The sequence below is a fragment of the Trematosphaeria pertusa genome (assembly GCF_010094035.1).
Source record: "Trematosphaeria pertusa strain CBS 122368 unplaced genomic scaffold BU26scaffold_28, whole genome shotgun sequence".
Classification (NCBI taxonomy): domain Eukaryota; kingdom Fungi; phylum Ascomycota; class Dothideomycetes; order Pleosporales; family Trematosphaeriaceae; genus Trematosphaeria; species Trematosphaeria pertusa.
Window position 1 is genome coordinate 6,997 of NW_022987239.1, and position 26,573 is coordinate 33,569.

Here is a 26,573-nt window from a genome sequence, read left to right on the forward strand (position 1 = left end):
CTCTTATAGCTCTAATTCTTAGTATAGCTATTAGTAAACGCTTCTTATAAGGCTACTTAGTTTAGTCTAATATTATACTACTATCTCTAGCTAAAAAGGTATTAACCTTTAGATAATATAAGGGCTAGCTCTATAGTCTCTACTACTATACGTACGCTCTAGAACACCTAGCTAGATAAGTTAATTATAGGTAATATAGTCTCTATAAGCTATAAGAATAAGAGTAATAAGTAGAGTAGGTTAGATTAAATTTAGCTATCTAAAGGTAAGAAGTTAAGAAAAGGCTCTAAGAGGCTCTATATATAGAGGTACTAAGCGCTAAGGCGCTAGGTTAGGTTACGTAATAAGATTACGTAACTTAAGGTTATATAACCTAAGATAAATTTCTAAACTAGACTATTATATTCTACTCTTTAGCCTTTATAATAGCTCTACTATCTTTTAGTAATATATTAATAAGATATTATATAAGTTACTAGATAATTTCTATATAGTATATATTAATAATATTCTTATTTACTTAGAGAACTTTCTAGAGTATAAGACTTATATTACTAAGATACTTAATTAACTATATAAGGCTAGGTTATAAGTAGATATTAAGAAGTTAGAATTTACTATTAAGAGTACTAAGTTTCTAGAATTAATTATAAGTACTAATAGAATCTAGAAGAACTCTAAAAAGGTTACTACTATTTAGAATTAGCCTATACTAAGAACTCTTAAGAGCCTTTAATTATTTCTAGGTTTCTATAATTTCTATTAAGCCTTTCTAAGAAATTATAGTAGAATTATCTACCTACTTACTAAGCTACTAAAATAGAAAGTATAGTACGTTTTTAGTAAAGCTAAGCTTATAGTATTTTAGTATATTAAGAATTTTATACTAGCTAATAACGTTCTAGCTTACTACTCTCTTTATTAATAAATAAGAGTTAAGATAAATATATTAGATAGCGTAGTTACTAGAGTTCTTTTATAGCTTTAAGAGAATAGTATTTAGTAACCTATAGCTTTCTTTAGTAAGATAATAAATACTATCTAGATAAATTATAGTATTTATAATAAAGAAATACTAGTAGTTATTCTTAGTATATAGAAATAGAGAAGCTAGCTAATTAGTCTATAAGATCTAGAACTATTTATAGTATTAACTAACTATTAAGCTCTAGAGTACTTTATAACTAAGTAAGAACTTACTATAAAATAGATCTACTAGACTAATAATATTACTAACTATAATCTTAAGCTTATCTATTAACCTAGTTTAGCTAATATAGTAGCTAACGCGTTATTATAAAAGTAGAAAGAACTTAAAACCTAAAAGAAAAAGAATTACGCTACTTATATAAGAGCTTTTCTAAGTAAGAAATAAATTAGTCTCTCTACTATTAAGCGAATTTTAGATAAGCTAGCTACTCTAGCTACTAAGAGGCTAGCAAGTAGCGTTATAAAAATTACGTCTACTAACATCTTTATAAAGGTACTTTCTATAGAGAATCTCTATACTATAATTAACTAAGTTATTACTACTAATTAATTAGACAAATTTCTATAGCTAGCTTAAGAAAAAGCTACTATATTAGGCTCTACCTAAAAAATAGAAGCTAGCTTACTAATATATTAGAATTAATTAATAGTCTCTACTATTAACTATCTATAAATATATTTAATATACGCTATATATACTACTTAGATAACTATCTATCTAGAGTACTAAAAGACTATCTAGTTACTATAAGATTAATATTACTAGCTAGATATATAAGAAGACGTTAATACGTACGTAGTAGTATATAAGGCTTACTAGTAGAGCTATACTCTACGTAATAAAACGCTAAGTCTTCTAAAGCCTCTCTTTATCTCTAAAAGAGTATAGTAGAATATCTCTATAAATTTTAAGAGTTTTCTTTCTAATAAGAAAGAATTTAACTACGTATATATTATTATAAATTAACTAAGTAAGTAGAGCTTCTCTCTACTCTACTATAAGAAGATTATAGCTTAACGTATAGTAGAGCTATATTATTAATATATTTAGCGTATATATAGTTCTTCTAGATCTATTATATTAAATTATAGTTTATAGTTTATCTTTACCTTTATAGATAAGCTCTACTAGCTTACTAGAATTAAGTAGAAGCTTTCTACTATATACTACTTAGAAACTAATAGAAATATAGAGATTATTAATTAATATCTTAATTAGTATCTACGCCTATTTATTAACTACTACTAGAATAATTAGTTAGACTTTCTACTCTATATATACTAGATATAAGCTATATTACTATATAAAACTATAGAATTAATAGCGTATAAAATTATATTTAAATACTAGCTAATATACTACTAGAATTAAAAAAAGTATATAATAAAAGCCTCTACTCTATATAAGCGTTTTTCGCGCTAAAAAGCTTAGAATTTTACTAAGAAGTAATATAATGCTATAAAAAAAGCTACTAAAATTAATTAAAGTAATATTATAAAAGTATAAGCTAGATAAACACTCTAAGTAAATAAAAAGCGCTAAGAATCTAATTTTACTATAGGTAACCTTGTTTATATTAAATATTATAGCTTTTTAATAGATTAGTCTAGTATAAAGCTTAATTAATAGATATATAGTTCTTACCTAATTATTACTATAAAGAGTTACTTTTTCTAGCTCTAGCTATCTATATATATATATATATATATATATATATATATAACGTCTTTTACGCTAATTAGCTAAGAAAAGTCTTAGAGCTATTACTAGAGTAGGTAGAACCTAAGTAGCTATCTATTAAAGTTAATAGTAATCTAGAATAGCCTATATATAAAATTCTAGATAGCTATCTTTATTAAAATTATCTTTAATACTATACTATATAGGTTATCTATAATTCTAACTCTACCTAGTATAATACTATAGGCTTTATTAACGCTCTCTATAAGATAAGAGACTTTTATATAGTATACCTAGATAAGCTAGAGCTACTATTATAATTAGATACTTAGATTAAGATATATAAAAAAGAGAAGACTCTAGAGAAGATAGTAGAGAATTTAAAATCTATAAGAGTAGAAGATATTAGAGTAACGTAAAGATACTACTAAGTAATTTAAGACTCTACTAAGCTTAGAGTATTATTTAAGAAGAGAGCCTATAATAAAGCTACTCTATAGACGTAAAAATAAGCCTTCTAGTTTAAATCTCTATAAGCCTCTTTCTCTCTAGTAGATAAGAGCTCTATAAAGAAGAAAGTAACTAGAGAGAAGGTAGTAGCTATAAAAGCGCTTCTAGTTTAAAACTAATATAAATACACTTACTATAAGCTAAAAGAAATAGTTAAGAGTATAACGTAAAAGTTTTAGAAGAAGAAAGACCTAGAAGACGTATTTTAGAGCTTAGAAATAAGCTCTCTCTATAAAAGAGAGTAATATAATAGTCTAGTTTAGAGATTTACCTTAGTTATATAACCTTAAATTACGTAACCTTATTACGTAACCTTATTACGTAACCTAGTCTAGTACCTTAGCGCTTAGTATTTCTATATATAGAGTCTTTTAGAGTATTCTTCTACTTCTTACCTTTAGATAGCTAAATTTAATCTAATCTACTCTACTAGTACCTCTTATTCTTATAGCTTATAGAGATAGTACTACCTATAGCTAACTTATCTAGCTAGGTATTCTAGAATACTTATAGTAGTAGAGACTATAAACCTAGCTCTTATAATATAACGTACTTTATTATTAAAAGCCTTATATTATTAAAAGCTCTAAAAATACTAAGCCTCTACTAAAAAGCCGCCTTCTTATTTAGATTACTCTAACTCTAAGCTACTTAAGATAAATCTAGATAAGCTATCTAACTTATCTATATTATCTTTAACTATCTAGCACGTTTACGTATTATACTCTAGCTTACCGTAGCGTCTATAGCGTTGCTAAGCTAGCTAGCTATTATATACTACTACTTCTTTACGCTACTTCTTACTCTTATTCTAATTTATAGTCTCTCTTTAAGTAACTAGCTATAAGCTAGCTTTAATTATAACGGTCCGACTCGGCTCCGACTCGGTGCTTCGGCCCGACTCGGCTCCGCCCAAGTCACATAACCCTGCCTAGCGCCTTAGCATAGGCACCCTGTGTATATAGAGAGCTCTCGGAGTATCCTTCTGCTCCTTACCTTTGGATAGCTAAATTTAACCCAACCTACCCTGCTAGCACCCCTTATCCTTACAGCTCGTGGAGACAGTGCTGCCTGCAGCCGACTTACCTAGCTAGGTGTTCTAGGGGCGCTCACAGCAGTGGAGACTGCGAACCTAGCCCTTACATTATCTAAAGGTTAATACCCCTTTGGCTAGAGACGGCGGCACAATATCTAGCTAAACTAAGTAGCCTCGTTAAGGAGCGTTTACTAACAGCTAATACTAAGAATTAGAGCTACGAGAGCCTAGTTGCTTACCCTAAGAATTTATTAACGTACTAATTAATCGCTTACCCCTTAGCGCTGTATAAGACTACTAGCGGATCTAGTTAGCGGTAGAAAGATACTAGTACTAAGCTAAAGAGAGCTATTAAGAGCTCTGTATACGGGAGGACTTCTACAGAACTTCTACGTGCAGAAACCCCCCCCCTTTTTATAAATTACGAAAAATTAACAATCCTCTGCTCTGCTAGCAGAGCTAACTATCTCTCTGCCCCGCTAGCAGAATTAACAACCTGCTGCCCTGCTAGCAGCTAATACCCCTCTTGTTTCGAAAGCTAACAATTCTCTACACCGCTAGCAGAGCTAACAATTCTCTACACTGCTAGTAGAGCCGACAACTAGCTGCCCTGCTAGCAGCTAATACCCCTCTGTTTCGAAAAACCAACAATTCTCTGCCCCGCTAGCAGAGCCGACAACTAGCTGCCCTGCTAGCAGCTAATACCTCTCTGCTCTGCTAGCAGAGCTAACAACTAGCTGCCCTGCTAGCAGCTAATACCCCCCCCTCTCTTAAACGAAAAAGCATACCTGGATAAGCTAGAGCTCCTATTACAGTTAAATGCTTAGATTAAGGCATATAAGAGGGAGAAGATACTATAGAAGACGGCGGAGAATTTAAAGCCTATATAGGTAGGAGACTAGAGAGCCTTAGGGCTTAGGGACGAGCCCTCCCTATAAGGGGGGGTAATGTAACAGTCCGACTTAGCTCTAACTTAGTGCTTTAGCCTAACTCGGCTCCGCCTAAGTCACATAACCCTGCCTAGCGCCTTAGCATAGGCACCCTGTGTATATAGAGAGCTCTTAGAGCATCCTTCTACTCCTTACCTTTAGATAGCTAAATTTAACCTAATCTACTCTGCTAGCACCTCTTATTCTTACAGCTCGTGGAGACAGTGCTGCCTGCAGCCGACTTACCTAGCTAGGTGTTCTAGGGGCGCTTACAGCAGTAGAGACCGCGGACCTAGCTCTTACATTAATTATAAGAGTATTCTCTTTCTAAATTTACTTTCTTTTACGTAAATTATACTTCTTTTTCTATACGTTAGCTACTTAAAGCTAGGTAACTTTAGACTCTATAAGTACTAGCTAATATAGTATTAGCTTATTACCTTTCTTAAGCTAATTAAGTAACTTAATAATATAAGTTAGTAATAAATTAAGGTACTATATAATCTTTAATTAAATTAGAGTTAATTAGAACCTTACTTTAATAAGATTACTAGGTATTTTATACTTCTAGGTAGTAGTATTAGTAGTAGAGAGTATTAGCGTACGTAATTAAACTTTAAGCTTTAATACTACTAAATCTAGGTTAAATAAAACTAAGCTAGCACCTCTAAATTCTACTCTAATATTATTATTTATAATTAACGCGTAAAAAGCCGCGTAAAACGTAGGTAGAAACTTAATTTTTATAATATAGTTAATATAGCTACGTATTAGGTTCTTAACTTAGCGCCTATATACTATCTTTAATAGTAAGAAGTAGCTAACGTTAAGTAGCTATAAAAGGTATAATAAATATACTAGTATATAGAGAGCTATAATTTTATTCTTCTTATAGTACTACTAGAATTTAATAGAGCTATAGCTTTTATAGTTATCTAAAATTAGTAGATAATATATATCTATAACGCGATTCTTAGTATACGCGTTAAAGTACTTTAACTACGTAATACTAACTTTATTTATTATCTAGCTACTTTTAGAGATAGCTATAACCTAGTTACGTAATAGCTAGCTACCTTTATACTACGCTAAAAGGTAGTTCTTACCTATAATAATAAGAAATAGTAGAACCTATATATTATCTACTACTCTTACTATTATAATTACTAAAATCTACTTATAATTATCTAGTTAAAGGCTCTTTAGTTATAATTATCTATTAGAGCTAGTAACTACTATTTAAGGTAATATTATTTCTATTATAAAGCTAGATTCGTTAAAATTATACGTATCTTTATTAGTAATACTATACTTTACCTTTATATTATCTACTAGGTTAAACTACGTCTAAATAATTATAGAATCTTTTTACTTTACTCTTTAATAGTTATACTTATAATTAAGCTATATTTTAAGCTTAGAATAGCGTATAATAAAGCGGTTTAGCTAGATTTAACTAATAGCGTTCTTACCTTACTTAGTAAGTAGCTTATTAGCTATATCTTAAATAGTAGTAAGCTAAGAGATAAATTCTTATACGTCTAGGTTAAGTATATACTTAACTATTACCTACTCTTTATTCTTTATAAGTTTTATCTAATTAGGTATCTTTTCGCGTTATAGAGTAATTTTATTACGTTAATTATAGACTTTTTTCTATAGTACGTTATAGAGAGCTATAGCGCGCCGTAAGCTTAGCTCTAGATTCTATTAAATAGTCTAAAGCGTAAGCTATATCTAGAATTCGTCTAAAGTTAATTAGGCGTTTATAGAGAGCTTTATAATAGAGATAGTAGTATTTAGTAGAGGCTTAGTATTTTTAGAGCTTTTAATAATATAAGACTTTTAATAATAAAGTATATTATATATATAGACTATAATAGTTTTCTTAGTATTTTTATTTATTTCTTCTATATACTAGTTATAATTAGCTTATAGCTTATCTTATAACCTATCTCTCTATTACTTAAAGATAATAACCTTACTATTAAATAGTAATAGAGAGTCTAGAAACTTAATAGAAAATCTTATCTAGCTTTCTAAGTATTATTTAGTTACTAGTAGTATAGTAGGTATATACGTAGTTAAATAAGAATCTAGAATTAAGTTCTCTAGTAGTAATACGCTATTTTACGCGTATATAGTATCTAATTTATAAAGTATATTATATATTAAGTTAATAGAGTAGATAGTATTTAGCTTCTAGAGTAGAATTATAGTTACGCTTATAGCTATTAAATCTTTACTAAAGTAGTAGCTTTTTTCTACTATAAATTCTAATACTCTATATATATAGTATCTTCTTTAGTAAGTATATTAGTAGTAATCTAGTAATATATATAAATTTATTATTTAAGTACCTAGTATATAAGTAATTAGCTAACTAATTTATTAATAATTTTACTTAGCTTTTCTAGAAAAAGCTCTTAGAGCTTCTTTCTAGAGGTAGAAAGTATATAAGAGCTATCTACTACTAATAACCTAGATATTACTAAGCTTTAGTATAGCTATACTAGCTTTTATTTAAAGTTATTATTCTAATTCTTATTAGTTATTATATTATATTATTAAATAGATAATTTATAATAATAATATTAGTTTAAGTAACTAGCTAGTAGATTCTTTATCTAGAATTTAAGAATTATAAAAATAAAGAAGTACTATATAACTAGAGTCTTACTACTAGAGTTACTTTATAAAAGTTTATCTATAGTATTTAAGTAGTTTAACTTAGATATAGCTTCTTATTTAAAAAGTAGAAATATACTCTACTAGTAGAGTAGAGAATTATTAATTTTTAAAATAAGAGAAGAGTTTCTATACGTAGAAGTTCTATAGAAGTTCTTCTATACGTAGAGCTCTTATAGCTTTCTTTAGCTTACTACTAAAGATATCTTTTCTACTACTAACTAGATCTGCTAGTAGTCTTATATAGCGCTAAAGAGGTAAGTAATTAGAGCTCTTATAGCTTTAATTCTTAGAGTAAGTAACTAGGCTCTTATAGCTCTAATTCTTAGTATAGCTATTAGTAAACGCTTCTAATAAGACTACTTAGTTTAGCCTAATATTATACTACTATCTCTAGCTAAAAAAGTATTAACTTTTAGATAATATAAGAGCTAGGTTTATAGTTTCTACTACTATAAGCGTTTCTAAATACCTAGCTAGATAAGTTAGCTATAAGTAGTACTATCTCTATAAGCTATAAGAATAAAAGGTACTAGTAGAGTAGGTTAAGTTAAATTTAGCTATCTAAAGATAAGAAGTAGAGAAAAGACTCTAAAAGACTCTATATATAGAGGTACTAAGCGCTAAGACGCTAGGCTAGATTATATAATAAGATTACGTAACCTAAGATTATATAACTAGAGTAAATTTCTAAACTAGACTATTATATTCTACTATTTACTTCTCTAGCTCTAATATAATATTAAGAGTCTTCTAGAATAAAATAAAATTAATAAAACTAAGTTATATTATCTATATAGAAGAATTCTAGAATAGAAAGATAGATTAGATAAAGTAACTAAGTAATAGAAATTTAATAAGCTACTTAATAGCTATAATAACTATAGAGATTTATAATATCTTATTAAATAGAAATACTATAAGCTATTCTAGTAGCTAGAAACTAATCTTAGAAGCTAGAATAAAGTAATTCTAGCTTTCTATAGTATATATTCTAGAAAGCTAGAACTACTAATATAGGTAAAGAAGTTAGCTAGATTCTAATAATAGTAAGAGAAAAAAAAAAATTTCTAGAGTAATTTAGATTATTTAGAATAAATAGTAGAGTAGAAGAAAAGTATTATTATAGTACTAATATAAGTTTAGATCTAGACACTACTTATGTAAGTTTGTAACTAGCGTCTAGTACCTTAGTATCTATATAGATATTTTCTATAGTCTACTAAGCCTTCTACTTTTTATAGTATAATATAGTTAATTATCTTTATATTTACTTTATAATAGTATAATACGTTTACTTATAAAGTATATTAAGTTAGATAGCTTATCTAGATTTATCTTAAGTAGCTTAGAGTTAGAGAAATCTAAATAAGATAGCGGCTTTTTAGTAGAGACTTGGCAAAAGTGTGCAGCTCGCTTGTGTAAGCAGCTCGCTTGTAAAGTACGTTACCTCGCTACGTGATAAGAGTGCGGTTACGCGCTAACTACATTGAATGCTTAGTTATCGCATTGCCGTCACATCGCCACCTGGGCACGCAGAGGGGTTCCGATGCTCTCATGAGCTGCAACGCCTCTACTCCGATATGCGACAACAAGCGGATCCAACCACGGTTAACAAGATTGTATCGGCGTTGCACGCTACTGCCACCTCAATCACCGCCGTGCTCCTGCTGAAACACTCATCATGGCCGATCCTAGAACCCAGCCAAGCACCGGGCGATGCTCAACCGGACAAGGACAGAGAGCGGCCCCTGGATGATTCCCGGAACCCTCTCATCAGCGGTCGAAACTCGCTAGCCAGTACACTCACGGCATGGGAAACTGTGTATCTGCTCTACGACACGTGTTTCATGGTCTACGCGTCGCGTAAACGCAACAAATTGAACACCAACGCTGCCGGCTTGCGCCTCGTTGCGAAGGAGTCGCCGGTCATCCTCGCCCACCACATCCTTCTCGCATCCGCGTTTCTGGTGCTACAGTCCTACATCGTCGTTGGCAAGGAAAAAGGGCTATGGGTCATCACGGCGTTCATGTTGATGAACAGCAGCAATCCGTTGATGCACCTGCGGTGGTACATACGACAGCGAACGGGAAAGCCGAGCAACGCCATAGATGTGGCATTTCTAGCAACCTTTGCTGGCGCTAGGTTCGGGCTCGTAGCCTGGATCTTGACCAAATATGGGCAATACCATGGACTCGGCCCGGTGCAGGCCTACCGACTACTCAGGAAAGAATGCCGCATCGGGACTGCGATGCTGGTTGGTTTCAACGGCGCATGGTGGATCATGCTTGCCCTCAAGGTTGTGAACAGGAAACTCAAGAGATAGACACGAAGTCCCTACTTTTCGCTACGGACCAGTCGCACCATGACAGGTTTCGACGGCCTTTGCGTGGGCAGCTGCTTCATGTCTGCCGCCCAGTCTTCTGGCCTTATAGCATCATTCCGCTCCCATCCCAGCCATCCTCGAACTCCACGCGCAGTAATCTTTCCCTCAACACGCAGACCCATGCGAAGCCATGTTGTAGCCACAGACAACGCCATTCCACGCACCAGATTCTTACCTAGGCACGTCTTTGGGCCTGCGCCAAATGCCGTTCCCTCTGGCGTGCGTCCATCTTCATGATACCTGCTCGGGTCGAACCGATCCCACGTAGGGCCAACAGCCGCCGGATCGCGACCTCCGCCAACGAAATATAGCCAGCAATCCCATCCTTTGGGCACTAGCACATCCGCCTCCTCTGCTGGAGAAGAGATGACATTATTGCCTGTGGACCTTCTCATGATTCCTACGATAGGCGGGCTGAGCCTCTCGGTCTCCAGCAGGATCGATCGAAGTCGACCTGAACACCGCTCGATGTCGTTTTGGCTGAGTAATTCCTCTGCTGCTGTCTGTCCGCCTTCGCCTTTGCCTTCGTGCAGGTACAGGTTCAGACATAGCGCAGTCAACAGAGACGCCATGGCCTTGGTTGCAAGGCTACTCGTTATCAAGAGCGTGTGATTCGCCAAGTCCTCCAGCGCATTGCTATCCGGAGCTGAGAAAGGACACGCGCTCTTTTTCGATTCGAGATGATCTAGAATCAACCCCTGTAGTTTCTTTTTTGCGTCAACACCCTTCCTCCGCGGTGAAGACCAGAAGCCAGCATTGATGCTGACTGGAAACACGGAAAACTGACCACGCAGAAGATCTTCTTGCAGGCTTGCGATGGTCGTAAAGAGTGGGTCGCTGAAGTCCAGACGGAGGAATACGCCGAGAAGGATCTTCCATGACAGTGTCTTCATGCACTCATATATGTCCACCTCAGAGCCGAAGAGCGCGGCCTCGAAATGATGTTTTGTGAGCTCTTGGACCAAAGAGACGGAATCGGCTCGGAGCGCGCTGATTTTGGCTTCCCATATATTCCGCATGTGTCGATGTTGCGCTCCGTCCGTCAGTAACAGATTTGGCGACGGAAAGAAAGGCGCCATCAACTCGTTGTACGCACCGCATGCTTCGTACTGAGAGCTCTCGTCCCGCAGGACTTGGCTGATTTGCGCGTGCGACGAGACGACGGCAACATCACGATTGAGCACCTTAGCCCGTATCACGGTCCGAGATGCTACGAGTTGCGGGTGTTCCTTGTGGAAGTCGAGGATTCGCGAAGTAATGAACGATTCGGGAGAGGCATGGAACGAAAATGTCTCGGAGAGGCCGCGCAGTGTGGATGATGTACCGAGCGGGAGCTGAGGGTCTGGCTTCGGCATATTAGAGCCTTCCTCTATGTCCAGGGGAGCGGTCTGCTGCGAGGGGTGGACATGCCGCCCGTCTATCTTGACGGAGGCTACGGGGTAGCGGGGTAGCGGGGTTTGGGTGGCTTATGTCACCACTACGCCCAGCCCGATCATCGCACAGGCGGGGCGAATCGTAACGGAAACCATATCGGGGGTTCTCTTGACAACCATAGAAACGGTTTCTCTCTCCAATGGCTCCTGGGGAAGACAAGCACCCGGTACAAGATGAGACTCTCGACGACGCACAACTTCATGCCCAGGAGTCAACGAACGATGGGTTGCGCAAAGGGACACCGGTAATCCACATCATTTACAGCTACGTGTGCATCCTCCTCCTCTTCGTCAACTATTTCCTCGCCCAGTACGACAAGTTCATCCTTTCGTACTTTCAGTCCTCAGTACTAGCCTCGCTCTCTTTAACTTCAACTCAATATGGCCTCCTGTCCGGGTACGCGACGGGCATCGTCTATGCAATCCTCGCCCTCCCTATTGCCTTCTTCTCCGACTACACGTGCGCTCGCATCTGGATACTCTCCGTTACCGGTGCATGGTGGAGCCTGTGCGTCATTTTCCAGTCCCTCTCACACAACTTCTCCCAGATATTCTGCGCACGACTAGGCATGGGACTCGGACAGGCGAGCGTAGAAGCCCTATCTGTGAGCCTCATCAGCGATCTTGTGGGGTGGAGGAACGTGTTCATTGGCGAAAGCGTGTTCTACGTTGGGGTCTATATTGGCGAAGCGATTAGCGGCCAAATCGCTACGGCATTCACGGAGACTGGGACGAGCTGGAGAATCGCTTTAAGGGCCATTGGGATTACAGGGTGCGTGATCGCGGTGTTGCTGAGACTCGTCCTAAGGGAGCCGGAGAGGAGGGCGAGCCTAGTGCAGCCCGACATGGAAGGGGTAGAGGAGTCAGGACCACGAAGTAGCCCACACGCGGACCTTACACTTGGCTCCAGCGGTATCCCGCACACCCGAGGCTCCAAACTCCGCGCGGCGAAAGCAGACTTCCACGCCACTCTCTCCTACGTCATCCGTATGCGCTCCTTCTGGCTCCTCGTCCTCTCAGCCGGATTTCGCCAACTCGCCGGCAACGTCTTCGGATATTACATGCCCAGCTACCTAGGAGATACATACCCGCACCATCCGGAGCTCTTCTCCCGCTACGGCATCATCGTCGGCGTCGTGGGATCCGTCACAGTGCTAAGCGGTGGCGCACTGACTTCGCTGCTGTGGCACCGAACCAAACTGACGCCTATATACCTTACGGCCGTCGGGGGCATGATCAGTAGTATTTTCGTGCTGCTCATGATTTTCAGCCGGGGCATCGCGGACGGGAGCCAAGATCGCGGGATCAAGATACTATACGGGGCGATGAGCATAGCGTACTTGACAGCGGAAGCGTGGCTCGGTGCTCTTTTCGCGCTGGTGGCGTTACTTTTACCGCCCGCGTACAAGACGTTCGGGCTCGCTATCTGGGGAAGCGTTCAAGTCCTTATATACTCATCTGGACCAGAAATCATTGGCCTGGCTCTACTGAAGGAAGAGACGGCGAGCGAGGCATATCGTAAGGCTACGCAGGTTTGCCTAGCATTCATAATCCCGGTGGGGTATTGGCTAGCTGGTGTTGGGTTCCTTCTGTCTGTACCGCTAGTGAAAAGGGACCTCCGTCATGAGTTTGTGAGCGGAGCTCTTTGTAGACGGAGGAGAAACGCGGTGTGGGCTTGCGCTGGTGTGCTTGCGGTAGTTGTTACCACGTTGTTTGTTGTTAGTCTGGTATATCAAACATAAGTCTGCGTGGCGGGTGACATAGATGGAGTTCTATTCGTAGATCCATGGGCTGCGTAGAGGGTCTGGTCGAAGGATGATGTTCTAATGCACCGTCACAGAGAGGCGTAAAGTTATTATAAGCTACCATAAGCTTGAGCACCTTGCTGCATTGGCATAGTAAGACGTATATCAATCATGTAAGCTAACTCCCGGTGCCTCGTGCATGCAGCATCATCATATTACTCACTGAAACGACCCTCGAGACTAGGCACGATCTTTTTCATTATAAGCATCAATTGTTATCAGGTACTTTCCCGCTTGTGGTACTTCGCCTTGTACTCCTCGATCAGTCCAAACAAATCTTCCGCAAAGCACGGTCTCACCAAATCCCTCAACCCTTTCCTTCCCCGATGACTTTCCAACCCTATTTCCTCCAATAAACAGTCCGTATAGGGCACCATATCAAACCAGAACCAATTTCCCAGCTGTCCCTTCCCCAGATACCGCTTCCGACACCACGCCACCGTCTCTGTAATCTCCCGCTCCATTGCATCCTCATCGGGTAAGCTTAGGGTCCCGTCAAACACGCTGACAGCCCAGAGGGCCTGTACTTCTGCAGTTCTGAAGTGGTTCCCTAGCATGATTTTCCCGAGGAAGAGGATCGAGGGATCGGAGACGGGGAGCATGGCTTTGTAGAGGCGGAGTGGGGTTAGGGTGGCTGGAGTGCTGTGATACGTGGGTGGGTGTGCGAGGACGGGAAACCGCCTGAGGATGTGTGCTTCAGCGCGGGTATCTAGGGCGGCACAGTGCAAAGCTTCTTGAGCTGATTGCAGGGACTGGGATACGGGAAGCCCGAGGTCGTGGGCTGTAGCGTCATTGAGATGGGCATACGAGCTTCTAATGTCCCATCCTGTGCCGCAAAGCAGGACATCCGCGGGGACGAAAGTGCCGTTTCCGTCCGCGAGATGAATGCCGCGCTCGCAAACGCGGTCAATGTCCGAACGATAGACGGTCACGCGATCCGCGATCGTGGAGAAGAAGTCCGGCCGCTGGTTTATCCCACTGCTGTCGTTTTGCCAGAAGATTTCCGTGTCGGGTTGCAGATTATGGAAACCCCGGTCTTCACTTTCGCCCCAAGCGTCTCCTTTACCCTGACGGCCCGAATAATCGGCCCCCTTCCACGCGCGCGCCGTGACGCGCTTCCAGATCCACGAAAAGAAAAGCATTCCCATGCTCGTCTTATATAGGAGCCACTCCACGAAACCTGCCAACGACCACTCGCGCCTTCTAGCTCTCACAAATACGCTAGCGAGGAATAACGCAGTGAGCCGCGTGTAGAACGCCTCGTTCGAGTTCTTATATGAGCCTGAACCCTGAGCTAGAGCAAAGGATGCGGGACCGCTTCCACTTTTGCGGATAACCCACGATACAGTTTTCCCAACTTTTGCGGCTGCGTAAGCCATGTCTGCTGCGGACTTGGCGCCCCCAATTACGATGACATTGTGGTTCGCGGAGTCGTGGAGAACATGGGATTGTGCGATGTCCTTCTGATGCACGAGTTCGCCGGAGAAGGTCTCTAGACCGGGCAGTGAGGGCATGTAAGGAGAGGAAGTTAGACCGGTAGCGTCGATAACTTTCTGGGCTGTCGCTGTGTAATTGCGCGCTTCCTCTTCGTCCCTCAAAGACTTGTTATGCACGAAGATGTGGGCGCGCCACTCGCATGTTCCTCCTTTCTTCTCTAACCTCGTCACCCTGCTATCGAGGCGAATCCGCGAGGAAAGCTTCCTTCCAGCGAACTCGCGCGACTCCACGTACGACTCCAAATAGCTGGCGACGTATTTCGCGGGGAAGAACCCATAGTAGGAGTCGAGTTCCGGGACGGGCGGAAGGCGTTGGTCCGAGAACTCGGCCATTCCCACGGGCGTTTGCGTCCAAAAGGCATCGTAGACTCGGTCTATGACGGATGTTAGCAGGAGGCAGTAGCGGTAAGGTGGAGAGCTTTTGAACGAACCTTTACTCCAGACGCCGCCGATGGTCGAGCTGCCTTCGAAGACGACGACGTTGGAGCTTGGGTGCACTGCAAGATATGTCCTTGCTGCTTGGATGCCATACAATCCTGTAAGCGTCAGGGGTTGGGTTTATCTCTAAGCCTGGCTGGTCGAACCCCCTACCCGCGCCGATGATGATGACGTCAAAGCTTTCTAGTCCCTTTTCCATATCCCCAGAATCTCCCGAACAGCAGGGCGAGTGCTCTGTCTAGTCAACCGGTGAGATCATCCATAGCATAGAGATAGCTTTTGAAGTGCGAGCTGCCAAGGCGGGTTTCTGTGCATCTGATGTCACAACCGTCTTTCTCACCTGAGGGCCGTGCGCCGCACCCCGCCATATCTGGCCGGCGTCCCCTCAATTCCACGCCTAACACTATACCATGGCGGCCAGCACACTATACGTTCTGTACAACGCCGATGCGTCGGTAATGGGCAAGCTGAAATACGGCTATCGGAAGATATGCAAATCGTCGGAGAAGAACCCGGCTTGTGCCGCGTGTAAGATGTCACCACATTTGTGCTTGATCGCAATATTTCAATAGGCTAACTCTGCAAATAGGTGATATTACCCACGGCGGGTTGTCGTTGAATGAGACGCCAGCATGGGTAGATGCGAAGAAGGCGATCGAGGCAGAATCAGAGTGCAAGGTCGTCCAGTGGCACAGGGATGAGTTGTCGTCTGATGTACGTATTCCGGGTTGCATGATGATGGTGGACCCGTTTCAAAACTGACCTCTGCAGATGAAGGGATTCGTCGCTTCGGCAAACCTGCGATACCCGGCTGTGGTGGCCGACAAGGCTGAGGGCGGGTTCGTGGAAGTGATGAGTAGCTCGGAACTTGCGGCCTGCAAAGGGGACGCGCAGAAGATGGTTGAAGGACTGCGGGAGAAGGGATACATGCAGCAGAAGCAGGCTTCCCTGTAACACGGTTCCAATCCCGATTGGAACGCTGCTACGAAAGCGCTTTGGCAAGCCAGCTTGTTCTTTGAGCGATGCCCACACAGACAAGGAAAGCCATGCACCATGACAGCTGCGGAAGATAGCGTGGGCACGTAAGCATGGCTGTGAAGAACAGTGCGCTTTCTGTCCCTTCGATGAGTGCAGGCTTCATAGCTATGCTGGTCAGTTCCTTGACCTTCGGTTCGTCTCCACCGGCCTTTTGCTTTTCCACCACGGCAGCCACGAAGAACAAGACAAAGTTGTTGACGTGGAAAGACGCCTCCAGCACAGCCACGGGGAGCCAGAGGCTGAGGTCAGAGTGATGGATGGACAGAGCGCAGGCTATAGGGATGGCAGAGTAGACGATGAAGTCGCCGAGGAGATCGAGAAAGCCGCCCAGGTCGGAGGATTGGTGGCGATGACGCGCGACGGCACCGTCAAGGCAATCGAGTGCTCTATTTAGGATCCAGAAAGCGGTGCTCAGCAGGGGAATTCCGGAGGCGGAATGGAGACATGCCTGGATGCCGCAGAGGAAGGCGAGGAGAGTGATGTGGGCCGGGGTGATGAAGGAAGGGACCATGGGCGTGATGGAGTCGAAGAGTGCGTCTTTCAACGGACGGAGATGGATATCCAGCATGGTTATTGCCGTTGAAGGCGCAGTGCGGGTGCAGGTGTAGTGCAGGTACAGGTGCATGTATATCGCAGTATGACTGCATGGGTTGCTGTCTGGTCTATGACGCAATGAGGCTAGCGGCGGCTTCGTATCATCACTACGTACCTGCGTACTCAAGGCAAGCAATGCACGCATGGATTCTTCGCAATTCAGTACTTTAGCTGAGCAAATGATGCCTCAGCACGGTAATACGCTCGCATTCAGGATTCGCGTCGTTGCCGGCACGCTCTTCGCCTCGGCGGTCCTCGTCCCCGCCGCGTACCAGCCGCTCCTCACTGGCGTCTGGAGCTGGCTCGAGCAGAACACGGTCTACCGGCTGTCGACGTTTGAGACGCTGTGGACCGTCTTCCTGTACGCCGCCATCGAGGTGCCGCTTACCGTCGTCTTTCTGCGCCGTCCGGAATGGCGCTTCGCGGTGCAAGAGAGCGCCCCGGCCTGCAGCAAGCGGCGACCACCGGGCATGCGCCGGCCCTCGCGACGGCTGCGCGAGATGGCCGTCTACGTCGCGCCCCTGCTGCTGCTCGATCTCACGCTGATCAAGAAGTTCGCCGACGTGCCGCTGGAGCGCATGCTCGAGTCCGGCAACTACCACGTCCCCGCCCACCGCCACCGCGCAACCTTCCTCGCCCCGACGCTGCACAACATGACGGCCTCGTCCCCTCTGCAGACCCGGGGCGCCCTGCCCTCGCTGCCGCCCACCAGCCGCCGCGTCGCCCTCGAGCTCGCCGCCAGCCTCGTCATCTACGACGCCCTCTTCTTCCTCTTCCACTGTGCCCTCCACCTTCTGCCCGGCCTCAGGCGCTGGCACGCTCCCCACCACCGTCACGCCGAGATCCATCCCCAGGTCACAAACCAGCTGCACGTCGTCGAGCGCCTCGGGCTGGTGCTGCTGGCCAACTTCAGCCTGAACATCATTGGCAGCCATGTCTTCACCAGGACCCTGTTTGTGCCCATCTTCGTGTGGCTGCTCGTCGAGATACACTCAGGCTTGGATCTGCCATGGGGATATGAGAAAATACTACCCAGGGGATGGGGCGGAGGTGCCAGGAAGCACATGCTGCATCACGCGGGAGGGGATCAGGGCTACGAGCCGTATTTTACATTGTGGGATGGGTTGCTGCATCGGATCGCGTATTCCGCTTCGAAGACTTGAAGGCTGTTGTTAGACACTCGCTGCTCGCGGCGTCGAAATGCTGTTCCCTACCGCCGGCCGCCTTGTCCAGCGGGTATCAAATGGGTATCTCGATTTGAGAATATTCTAGAATCATGGGGCACCATAATGGCGGCTTTGGAGATGCGAAGTTACGACAAGCATGACGATACGATAGTCATTACCCGGCTTTCCTAGGCGAGGGGCTAAAGGCCGTCTAGGAAGTCTGAAACTCGTCGCCGCCTTTGCTCGGAGTTTCGCCGATAATTGGGAATGGGGTCATTCCGGCGCGCATTATGGGATTCAGAGTGTCAATCGCACGACGCAGGAGGGGGGGGGGATATAGGGACAGCTTTATGAGCTGGTAAACTTGATGGAGAGTACGAAGCAGCGGTAGCACATGACTACTCATGCCAGAATGCCGCATGAGTATTCCTCATCCTAAGTGCACGAGGAAACGGAGCCAAAGCCTTCATCTTCTCGCCAACCAAGGGAAAAAAAGAAAGAAAGAGGAAATATCGCGTTACGCCACAACCACCCGGGCATCTCCTCAGTCCCATTCATCCTCGTGCACGGCATCGTAGTTGTCTTCTACCCAGAGCATTGCCCTTTTTTTGCCTTTCCCCTCTGCGCTGGGATTATGGTTGGGATCGTACTTGAACAGGCATCGTCCCTTGGGTAAATCTCCCAGATTCTCTTTATCCACTCGCCCGTAAGTGATCTCTTCCCATTTGCTGTCGTCCTGCAGCTTTGGGAGGAACTCTCCTACCCTAGCCTTGATTTGGTCCCACTGATCTCTGTAGCCGTCCTCGGTACCATCGAAACTATCGCGCGGCCTTATCAGGTAGGCCTTGATATCCCCGTCTTCAATTTCCTGCCCATGTTTTCCAAGTCCCATTTGCTGATTCTTGGTAGATTTTGGCCATCCGTCGTTCAACGGTTCGAGGACCGTCATTTGGAATTGTTTTTCTTTCGTTCTTTTCCTCTTCTTAAGGATGTCGTCATCCGGATCGAACGAGACGTTTTCCCAGTAATGAGCGAAATAGAACCCGGTCCGACTAATGACGGCAAGCACCGTGCATCCCATCAATTCCCTGGCCATATAACTAAATTCGCCTTTGTACTCCGCATATGTACTTAGGATTGCGGTGTTGAAATCAGTTGCCCCGCCCTTATCACGCCGCTCCCAGATAATGGGGAAGCCTCTCGTCCTACCCTCCTCGTCATCGCCCGTTTCGTGCAGTATGAATGCCTCCATGGCTTCACTATCTGCAGGCAGTATCATCCGTCTCCATAGCGTTCCATTGCTTACGGAATCCCCGTCGAGATCCCGTTTCTGATCATCACCATCGTACACTGGTGGACTGCATTTCTCGCGTGGTGCTCGAGGCGTGATCCGGTGTACGAGCTGCGCATGCGCATTGGAACCCAGCGAACTCTTATTGAGAGTGGCATCGACAAGTAGATCAGCTTGATGTGGAGTCTCTGGTCACGTATTAGTGACAGGCTATTAAGCACCGATAGACACGTACCTGGCACCACGCCACCGGATGCTCGCAAGAATACCAGGGGGAGGAGGGCGATTGTGGGCTTCATGGTTTCGGACAGAAGTGAGTGGGTGGGGTGGAACACTGACAAGAGGTAAAATGACCGACAGAGGTTGGTTGCGCTTATACTTATAGGCTTGTAGTCCAATACTAGATCTACATGCACCTGTTCGTCTACAGCATCCTTATTACTTACGAAGGAGGACGGCGAAAGCTCAGAACGAGGGCCACCATGCCGAAGCGGCGCATGAGTCCTTGCTTGAGGAAGGAGCATGCGCATTAGGGGCTCCACGTAACCAGATTGTTCGTTGCAACAGCGCCTTTGTTTCGGCAAGAGCCGACCCCAAGGCTGAGCAATTCTGCCTAGCGACGCCGTGCCGCATTTAAGATGATCTGGCTCCCGGCCACTTCTTCACAACACACTAAGACGATGGATATCCCCCAAGGACTTCGAGACATCATAAACGCCGGCGAGGTTGACGCATTCGAAGATAGGGCACAGACGCACTCCATTAGCCAGGAAGAACTGGACTCCGCCCTTATCCATGCCATGCCCAGAGCATCCCTCGGCATGGTTTCAGCTCTACTTTTCCGCGGCGCTCGACTGAAGGAATTATCCTTCCAATATGCAATCAAACGAGGCGATCCTGCCCTCCTTCAAATCCTCCTCGACCATGGCTGGGACATCAACTCGACAAAGTTTGGGGTCCCAGCGGTCTCGTGAGTCCGGACGATGTGGCACGAAATGATTTGCTAATCGGAACGTAGGAAGGCACTTGACAAGAGGGAGCTGCTGAAGTGGCTTTTGGATCATGGTGCAAATCCGAACACCCGCTCAGTGCGGCTCCGCGGATCGGCGGCGAATGAGCTCACACCGCTGGCAGCGGCCACGTTGATGATCGAAACATTTGGTCTTGAGATGCTGCTTGCACACGGCGCGGAAATGGACCACACAGCTCTATTCGCGGCCATGTCGACCAGCTACGACCAATCAATTCGCGTTGCGCACATGACAATACTGATCGATCATGGCGCTGATGTCAACTACCGGACCGCAAATTGGGGGACACCTTTGCATTACGCGGTTCGAAGGAATAGGAGGGAGGAGTTACGATTCCTGTTAGAACGAGGCGCAGATCGCACGATTCGTAATCTTCTTGGACGAACCCCAGCGGAACTGGCACTGGATCGGGGCAAGCTGGATCTGTTTGCGATCTTAGAAGGAGACCGTATTTCTTAAGGATGGGGCATGTTTTGTCAAGATGCTATAAGCCCGAAGGGCCCACCTTGGCGGTGAATCCAGAATATATGTTATGACTCTCGAGGACATCGGGCTACATTTGAAAAGCAAATGCTATCTCCAGTGCAGCGTGGCGTCCTTGGAACTGCTGTTTGGATACGCCGCGCCGCGTCCGGCTGATTCGCCTGCCCAGATGTGGCGTCGCCGGCTTTTACGTATTGGGTGGGGCACTGCTCTAACCAAGCCCAAGTCACGGTGAACCTAGCGGATCAGGTGTAATACATCCCTCTGCGATGGATTGCATTGGCCTCGGGAGGAATATATGCGCCGGTCAAGAGGCCACGTCTCCGGGTCGGAGTGGAGCTCGCAGGAAGTGCAGGATGTCATAGGAAGAGGCGAACCTCCGGCCAACAGCGTTGAACAGACACATACCGCTCTCTATCCTGGAGGAATCCAGGCGGAAGAGGCGATTATACCAGAAGAGAACACGTATGATAACGAAATTCCACGTCTCTTGGATTTGGGAGGCGTATTTAGTTGAACGTTTCTACCGCACTCGGGAGCACAACTGTCTCGAGCTCTTACCGAAGCGGTCTTCTTGCCTTTCCCCAGCCCTCTTTTTGGTATTTTCCGTCTCGCCACTCGTATCACTGCTGTTACAATGCTTCGACTCCTCACTCTATCGACACTTAGTGCTATGGCAGCCCTTTCCGTAGCTGATGTCTCAACAATAACCCTTGGAGATGTCAGCCGGTATTCCGCGTCACTAGTAAGATCAGGCATTATTGATGAATGATCATTCGCTGACCACGCCCAGATGGCAACGCCTACATTGACTGGACCGAAGATGTTGTTCACGGACTCGGCGTCTCCGAACAACGGCATTGACATAATCCTTTCTGAAGAATTGCAAGCAAGCGTCGGGGAAGCTCTAGAGATCAATTGTCAGAACGTCGGCAATCAATGCATTCAGAGCGTCAACGATGTCCTCCTCAGCCCAAAGACCGATTTGGAGTCACGGAGTCTCAGTCCCGCAGAAGCGGGCGGCACCGCACTGGCCATCCTCGTTGGACTCATGATATCTCTGTGGAAAGAGGAACGACCTCAGCCAATGCCAGCGGCCTGGCACGCGCCTATAGCCGAGATAGATCAAGCAGAATCTGCTTTGAGCGCCTCAACGATCGCCGCCCTCACAAGCTCAACCCAACCTTTCGTTACCATTACACCTAAGCCGCATACTACTATTATCACAGGGTATGTCCATTACCCCTTCATCTAAGGCTGCCATGCTGTATATTTACTGATCTGTCACAGCCCCCAAACGCCTGCGGTTACGACTTTCACTGACTCGACCAATGGCCATTCACCGGGAGATGTCGTTATATACCTCTCCGAAGAACTAGCTGCCCGTACAACCGAGTTGATTCAAAGAATCGGCCGATGCCCAGCTGGAGACGTGTTTGACAGCAACTTGAGGCTTCGCAAGCGCCTTGATGATCTCGGCGGTGTGATATGTGGAGCGCAGGCCATCATCCTCAACGCTGAGAACGCTCTGGCGGATTTGCTAGTGCTCCAACTAAATCTTCTCCTTTTCACTGCAGAAGATGCTGCGCGTGCAATGGCAATTGCCATCCAGTTTGCTCGCGACATGGCTCCAGCGCTGGGTGTCAATGCGGCGAGTGCGAGTGCGCTTGGGACTGCGGCGTTCGGCTTAGCTTGGATAGTAAAGATGAATAACCAGGCTTTGGGCACGGAAAACGTAATCCCTGGGAACCAACTCAAGGGAACCATGGCACCAACTGTTGGACCCACAACTGCTATACGCACCACTGCCTCCACAACCGCACCTAGAACCACGAGCTCTACTTCATCTTCATCTTCGTCAAGCCTTGTCGGGTGTCTGGCTGACTGTACTATGGTTGGTGCGATCAAACGTTGTCAAACTCAATGTCCTACACCGGCGTCAGGGGCGCCCCCGAAGGGGACCAACTACGAAGTCAAGACAACCACCATCCGCCCATGGCACCCCCTCCCTTATTCTCAGCAATTTCCAATGAAGGACCCAGTCGCGGCATGTGCTCCAGGGGAGGACACCGCCTTCCCTCAACGGCTTTTTGTGGAATCCTACGCCAAGTTCTGCCTGGAAGCCGACAAGTCTTTCGATGAATTACGATGGATGGTGAATGCAACCGGTGAGCAGGATACTGGGCAGGCGCATCCATTCCTGAAAAGGGATCCACCTCCCACTGCCGAACAATACAGCGGATATAACATCACTTTGTGGTGGAAACCCGCAAGTGATTCAGAGTTCATATGTTCTAAGTCCTGCAAAGATGCTTTCAACCAGCTGGCCTACTCGGAATGTGGCAGAAGGGGCGACGAGCAAGACACAATGGCTGGTACTGGTGGGATTGACGTTGGCTGCGGCTCCTACTCGTACTCCATCTTCAGCCCTAGTCGAGAACCGTCAATAACATGTCGAAACCATCCTCTATCTGCACCACAGTACGATAGCGATGCCGATGGCGGCCCGAGCGTGGGATCCGCCATCAATCAATGGTGCGGCGACAACCACGGGAAGCGACCAGATACAGAAAATATCTACTGGCGGTGGGGCATTACGCAACTTGGCGTTCCCAATAGAAGCTCATTTTGGTTGCGAGCGACGGCAAATAGCTGCGACAGACCGGAATCGATTGTCAAGGATGAATGTGTCAAATCGCTCACGGATGGCATGACGCAGTGCGACCCAGAGAGCGTAGTGACACATGGACTCACGGCTTCGATAGGTTGTCTCGTCTATGATCTCGACCTTAGTGGCGTTACTCGGGGCGAGTCTCCCCCTTGGGATGAGAAGCCCGCTTTTCCAGCGCCAGAGTTTGCGCCTGGAAAAGGTCTGGGAGGAGCGGCTAACAAGCCATTGTGCTACGATCCGTCGATACAAAAGGGCCAAAAGATCTTCGAAGACGATCTGAATAAGGCCATAGATGCATTCTGCATCGAAGGAAAGAAGATTGAGGGCTTTGGCGAGGATTGGGAGCATATGTTTCGGTATCCACCCGACGAACAAGATTCGTTCTACCAAGAAGGGCGGCCTATGCACCTCAACTTGGGAGCCGAGAACAAACAAAACGGTGGGCCAGACCTTTATGACAACATGGACTGGTGCAAGTATGTCCCCTGACTTCATCATTCTTGCGAGTGAGTCGGACGGCTAATACAGATTCTAGAGGTTATGACTGGAAAATGGGCAAGGACGACTGTAAATATGGCTTCCGAAGGCTCCTCCACGACTGCAACAATGTGCCGGACAAATTCATAGGCGGTGACTATATTTACCGATGTGTGAAGTATAACATATTCCATGCGAACGGCTAGAAGCTGTTGGAGATCACGATGGACTGAGATGATTGAGATGTAGGATTAAAGGCCCCGCGGGTTGTGACGTGAAAGATGTGGTTACAGTATCTCGTACCTGCATTTTAAAACCGCGTGCGTCAGCGTCAGAAGACTATCATTGGTACATGTCGTAGTTCCACCAGTCCCCATCTGTTCCATACTCCAGCTTTTAAATCGCTTCAAAGCCCTACTTGCTTTGCAGACCATACCATCAAAGAGACGTCATCGCAGGGTGGCTGAAGAGTCGACCCCAATACGTCTCAGACCTCCTGAACTCTTTCAAAATACCTGCCAAGCTTAAGCTGAGGACCCGATAACGTAGCGCTTGACGCATTGCAAGCCAGAGAAAATCGCTAAAATCTGGTCTGGAACTCTTGTATACGTCTAAAAGCGGGATCTTGATCCTCCTTCTCGGATGGAAAGTTGGTAGAGTCTCAAAATAATCCGGTGTCGTCCTGAGGAGCATGAAGTTCCTAGTCACGTACCGCACGTGGTGAATTTTGGTGCGCATCCAGCGATTCGCGAGGTAGCCCTGACGGTCATAGAAGTTGACGAGCGTCTCAGACTTGTCACGTGGTAGCCAGCTTGCTGCAATCAGGGAGTACGTCGGCGTATACCTGATCGCGTAGCTCGAGAGGTAGGCTTAAGAAGGTGCTCTTTCGGATCCGGTAACCGTTTCGGACTCCGTGTCGAGCTTTTTTTGCACTCTTGCATCGTGCCTTTCCACCATAATGATCCTGCGGACACGCCACTTGTAAGGGCTTCAGTATGTGGGTCTTGGAAGTTGATGGGTTTAGTGGTCGAATGCTCAAGGCCTTGGGGGAGGGCTTGAGCTTGTCCGTAAACGGCTAGCGCGCTCAACCTGTGCAGCCGCGAAAACTGCAACGTTCATCCCCCTCAATTACCCGTTAACTCTTTTCTTTTGCATCCGTGGACGCCTCTTTTGCTCTATGACAGCGTATTGCATACTGCTTCGCAATGCTGCAGCGTTTCAAGTAATAGTAAGACCGCGCGAAAGGGGTTTAGCGTCCTCTTCCCCGCCAGGTCGTATTTCAAGACACTGGTCCCTCTTCTGATTGATACGATAAGAGTTAGTGATCGTACTCTACTTCCATATTCCAAGGACCCGCACAAGTTAAAGCGTTACAGAGGCACTTTTGCTTACCTAGGCTATTAGGTACGCAGTGGGCACATCCGCAGCCTAGTTCAAGTTCCGTATCAATAGCCTTTCCTCCCTTACGGATAGTCTACGAGCTTCAAGTTCTAAGTGACTTATCGCGACAACGAATTGATTCTCACCATGGCTGCACCTTTCATCCGCCCCTACGACTCCACCCGAGATTGGAACAACGGGCTCCACATCGTACGTCCCTGTTCCTCCCTTTATTCCCTCCGCCCCTCTCACCAACGCCTCCCTCCAGTTCTTCGCCACAATCGACATGGGCGTAAACTGGGAGCCTGCCCGAACAATCGGCTCCTACCTTTGGTACAAAGCCTACGTCTCGCTCACGCCCAGTACGTGCTTCATTCTCGACGACGGCGCCGGCTGTGCCGTAGGATACATCATCGGGACGCCCGACACAGCCTCCTTTTCACAGCGCTGGCGCTCAGTCTTCACGCCAATCGTGGATCCAAAACTCGTTCCCAAACCGGAGTTGCAAACCAACGACGCGCTGATGGAGCGCGAGGACGTCAAAGGGTTTAGGCGAGCCGTGTATGAGGGTGAGTGTAGTATGATCCAGGGGAAGCCGGAGGTGTTGGGGAGGTTTCCGGCGCATTTTCACGTTGATATCTTGCCGGAGTGGCAGGGTAGGGGGTGGGGTGGGTTGATGGTGGATAGATTTTGCCAGCATGTTAAGGGGACGGGTGTTAATGGCGTACATTTAGGGATGGTGAGGACGAATGACGGAGCGAGAAGATTCTATGGGCGATTGGGATTCCAGCTGTGCGATGAGGTGTTGGATGGGGGTGCGAGTGGAGAGCGTGGCAGACATGGAGATGCGATTTGTTTGGTCAAAAGCATATGAGTTTTAAGAAGTGTTGGCGAAACGACGACCGGTTCCGTATCGAGTTTTCTGGTCTTGATCTATCCAAGGGGTGGAGCTTGTACTACGATGATGGCGGTTTGCGATGTAGCTCTGAGGTGCGACACTGCGTTTCCATGGGTTAGCAACTGCGACGTTCAACCACACTGTGTCCAGC

The 26,573-nt window shown here is 45.3% G+C and overlaps 11 protein-coding genes across 11 annotated transcripts; 7 read left to right on the plus strand and 4 right to left on the minus strand.

The window, feature by feature from the left end:
* Nucleotides 1-9,417: 9,417 nt before the first annotated feature.
* BU26DRAFT_512034 (uncharacterized protein) lies at nucleotides 9,418-10,161 on the plus strand (the record flags this gene model as incomplete). Its single annotated transcript, XM_033827347.1, has 1 exon — nucleotides 9,418-10,161. The coding sequence occupies one exon, from the start codon at nucleotides 9,418-9,420 to the stop codon at nucleotides 10,159-10,161; it is 744 nt and encodes a 247-aa protein (XP_033675559.1).
* Nucleotides 10,162-10,167: 6 nt separating this feature from the next.
* Nucleotides 10,168-11,685, minus strand: BU26DRAFT_202121 (cytochrome P450). Its single transcript, XM_033820548.1, has one exon. The coding sequence runs from the start codon at nucleotides 11,574-11,576 to the stop codon at nucleotides 10,173-10,175; it is 1,404 nt and encodes a 467-aa protein (XP_033675560.1). The 5' UTR covers nucleotides 11,577-11,685; the 3' UTR covers nucleotides 10,168-10,172.
* On the plus strand, nucleotides 11,668-13,573 carry BU26DRAFT_202124 (MFS general substrate transporter). The gene has a single exon (XM_033820549.1). It carries the CDS (start codon nucleotides 11,795-11,797, stop codon nucleotides 13,394-13,396), a length of 1,602 nt encoding a protein of 533 aa, XP_033675561.1. The 5' UTR covers nucleotides 11,668-11,794; the 3' UTR covers nucleotides 13,397-13,573.
* A 96-nt stretch (nucleotides 13,574-13,669) lies between these two features.
* BU26DRAFT_611443 (putative dimethylaniline monooxygenase) lies at nucleotides 13,670-15,592 on the minus strand (the record flags this gene model as incomplete). Its single annotated transcript, XM_033836064.1, has 3 exons — nucleotides 13,670-15,329; nucleotides 15,387-15,491; nucleotides 15,547-15,592. 3 exons carry the CDS (start codon nucleotides 15,590-15,592, stop codon nucleotides 13,678-13,680), a joined length of 1,803 nt encoding a protein of 600 aa, XP_033675562.1. The 3' UTR covers nucleotides 13,670-13,677.
* Nucleotides 15,593-15,803: 211 nt separating this feature from the next.
* Nucleotides 15,804-16,347, plus strand: BU26DRAFT_572506 (uncharacterized protein; the record flags this gene model as incomplete). Its single annotated transcript, XM_033834244.1, has 3 exons — nucleotides 15,804-15,921; nucleotides 15,983-16,107; nucleotides 16,165-16,347. The coding sequence occupies 3 exons, from the start codon at nucleotides 15,804-15,806 to the stop codon at nucleotides 16,345-16,347; spliced, it is 426 nt and encodes a 141-aa protein (XP_033675563.1).
* Nucleotides 16,348-16,375: 28 nt separating this feature from the next.
* On the minus strand, nucleotides 16,376-16,999 carry BU26DRAFT_572507 (uncharacterized protein; the record flags this gene model as incomplete). Its single annotated transcript, XM_033834245.1, has 1 exon — nucleotides 16,376-16,999. The coding sequence occupies one exon, from the start codon at nucleotides 16,997-16,999 to the stop codon at nucleotides 16,376-16,378; it is 624 nt and encodes a 207-aa protein (XP_033675564.1).
* A 208-nt stretch (nucleotides 17,000-17,207) lies between these two features.
* BU26DRAFT_572508 (uncharacterized protein) lies at nucleotides 17,208-18,188 on the plus strand (the record flags this gene model as incomplete). The annotated part of the gene is made up of 1 exon (XM_033834246.1): nucleotides 17,208-18,188. The coding sequence occupies one exon, from the start codon at nucleotides 17,208-17,210 to the stop codon at nucleotides 18,186-18,188; it is 981 nt and encodes a 326-aa protein (XP_033675565.1).
* Nucleotides 18,189-18,295: 107 nt separating this feature from the next.
* BU26DRAFT_587078 (uncharacterized protein) lies at nucleotides 18,296-19,781 on the minus strand (the record flags this gene model as incomplete). Its single annotated transcript, XM_033834672.1, has 2 exons — nucleotides 18,296-19,670; nucleotides 19,718-19,781. The coding sequence occupies 2 exons, from the start codon at nucleotides 19,779-19,781 to the stop codon at nucleotides 18,736-18,738; spliced, it is 999 nt and encodes a 332-aa protein (XP_033675566.1). The 3' UTR covers nucleotides 18,296-18,735.
* Nucleotides 19,782-20,162: 381 nt separating this feature from the next.
* Nucleotides 20,163-20,972, plus strand: BU26DRAFT_572510 (ankyrin; the record flags this gene model as incomplete). The annotated part of the gene is made up of 2 exons (XM_033834247.1): nucleotides 20,163-20,452; nucleotides 20,501-20,972. 2 exons carry the CDS (start codon nucleotides 20,163-20,165, stop codon nucleotides 20,970-20,972), a joined length of 762 nt encoding a protein of 253 aa, XP_033675567.1.
* Nucleotides 20,973-21,717: 745 nt separating this feature from the next.
* BU26DRAFT_587082 (uncharacterized protein) lies at nucleotides 21,718-24,430 on the plus strand. Its single transcript, XM_033834673.1, has 4 exons — nucleotides 21,718-21,741; nucleotides 21,790-22,226; nucleotides 22,287-24,143; nucleotides 24,203-24,430. The coding sequence occupies exons 2-4, from the start codon at nucleotides 21,790-21,792 to the stop codon at nucleotides 24,348-24,350; spliced, it is 2,442 nt and encodes an 813-aa protein (XP_033675568.1). The 5' UTR covers nucleotides 21,718-21,741; the 3' UTR covers nucleotides 24,351-24,430.
* Nucleotides 24,431-25,469: 1,039 nt separating this feature from the next.
* On the plus strand, nucleotides 25,470-26,573 carry BU26DRAFT_525806 (GCN5-related N-acetyltransferas-like protein). The gene is made up of 2 exons (XM_033830593.1): nucleotides 25,470-25,734; nucleotides 25,793-26,573. The coding sequence occupies exons 1-2, from the start codon at nucleotides 25,672-25,674 to the stop codon at nucleotides 26,396-26,398; spliced, it is 669 nt and encodes a 222-aa protein (XP_033675569.1). The 5' UTR covers nucleotides 25,470-25,671; the 3' UTR covers nucleotides 26,399-26,573.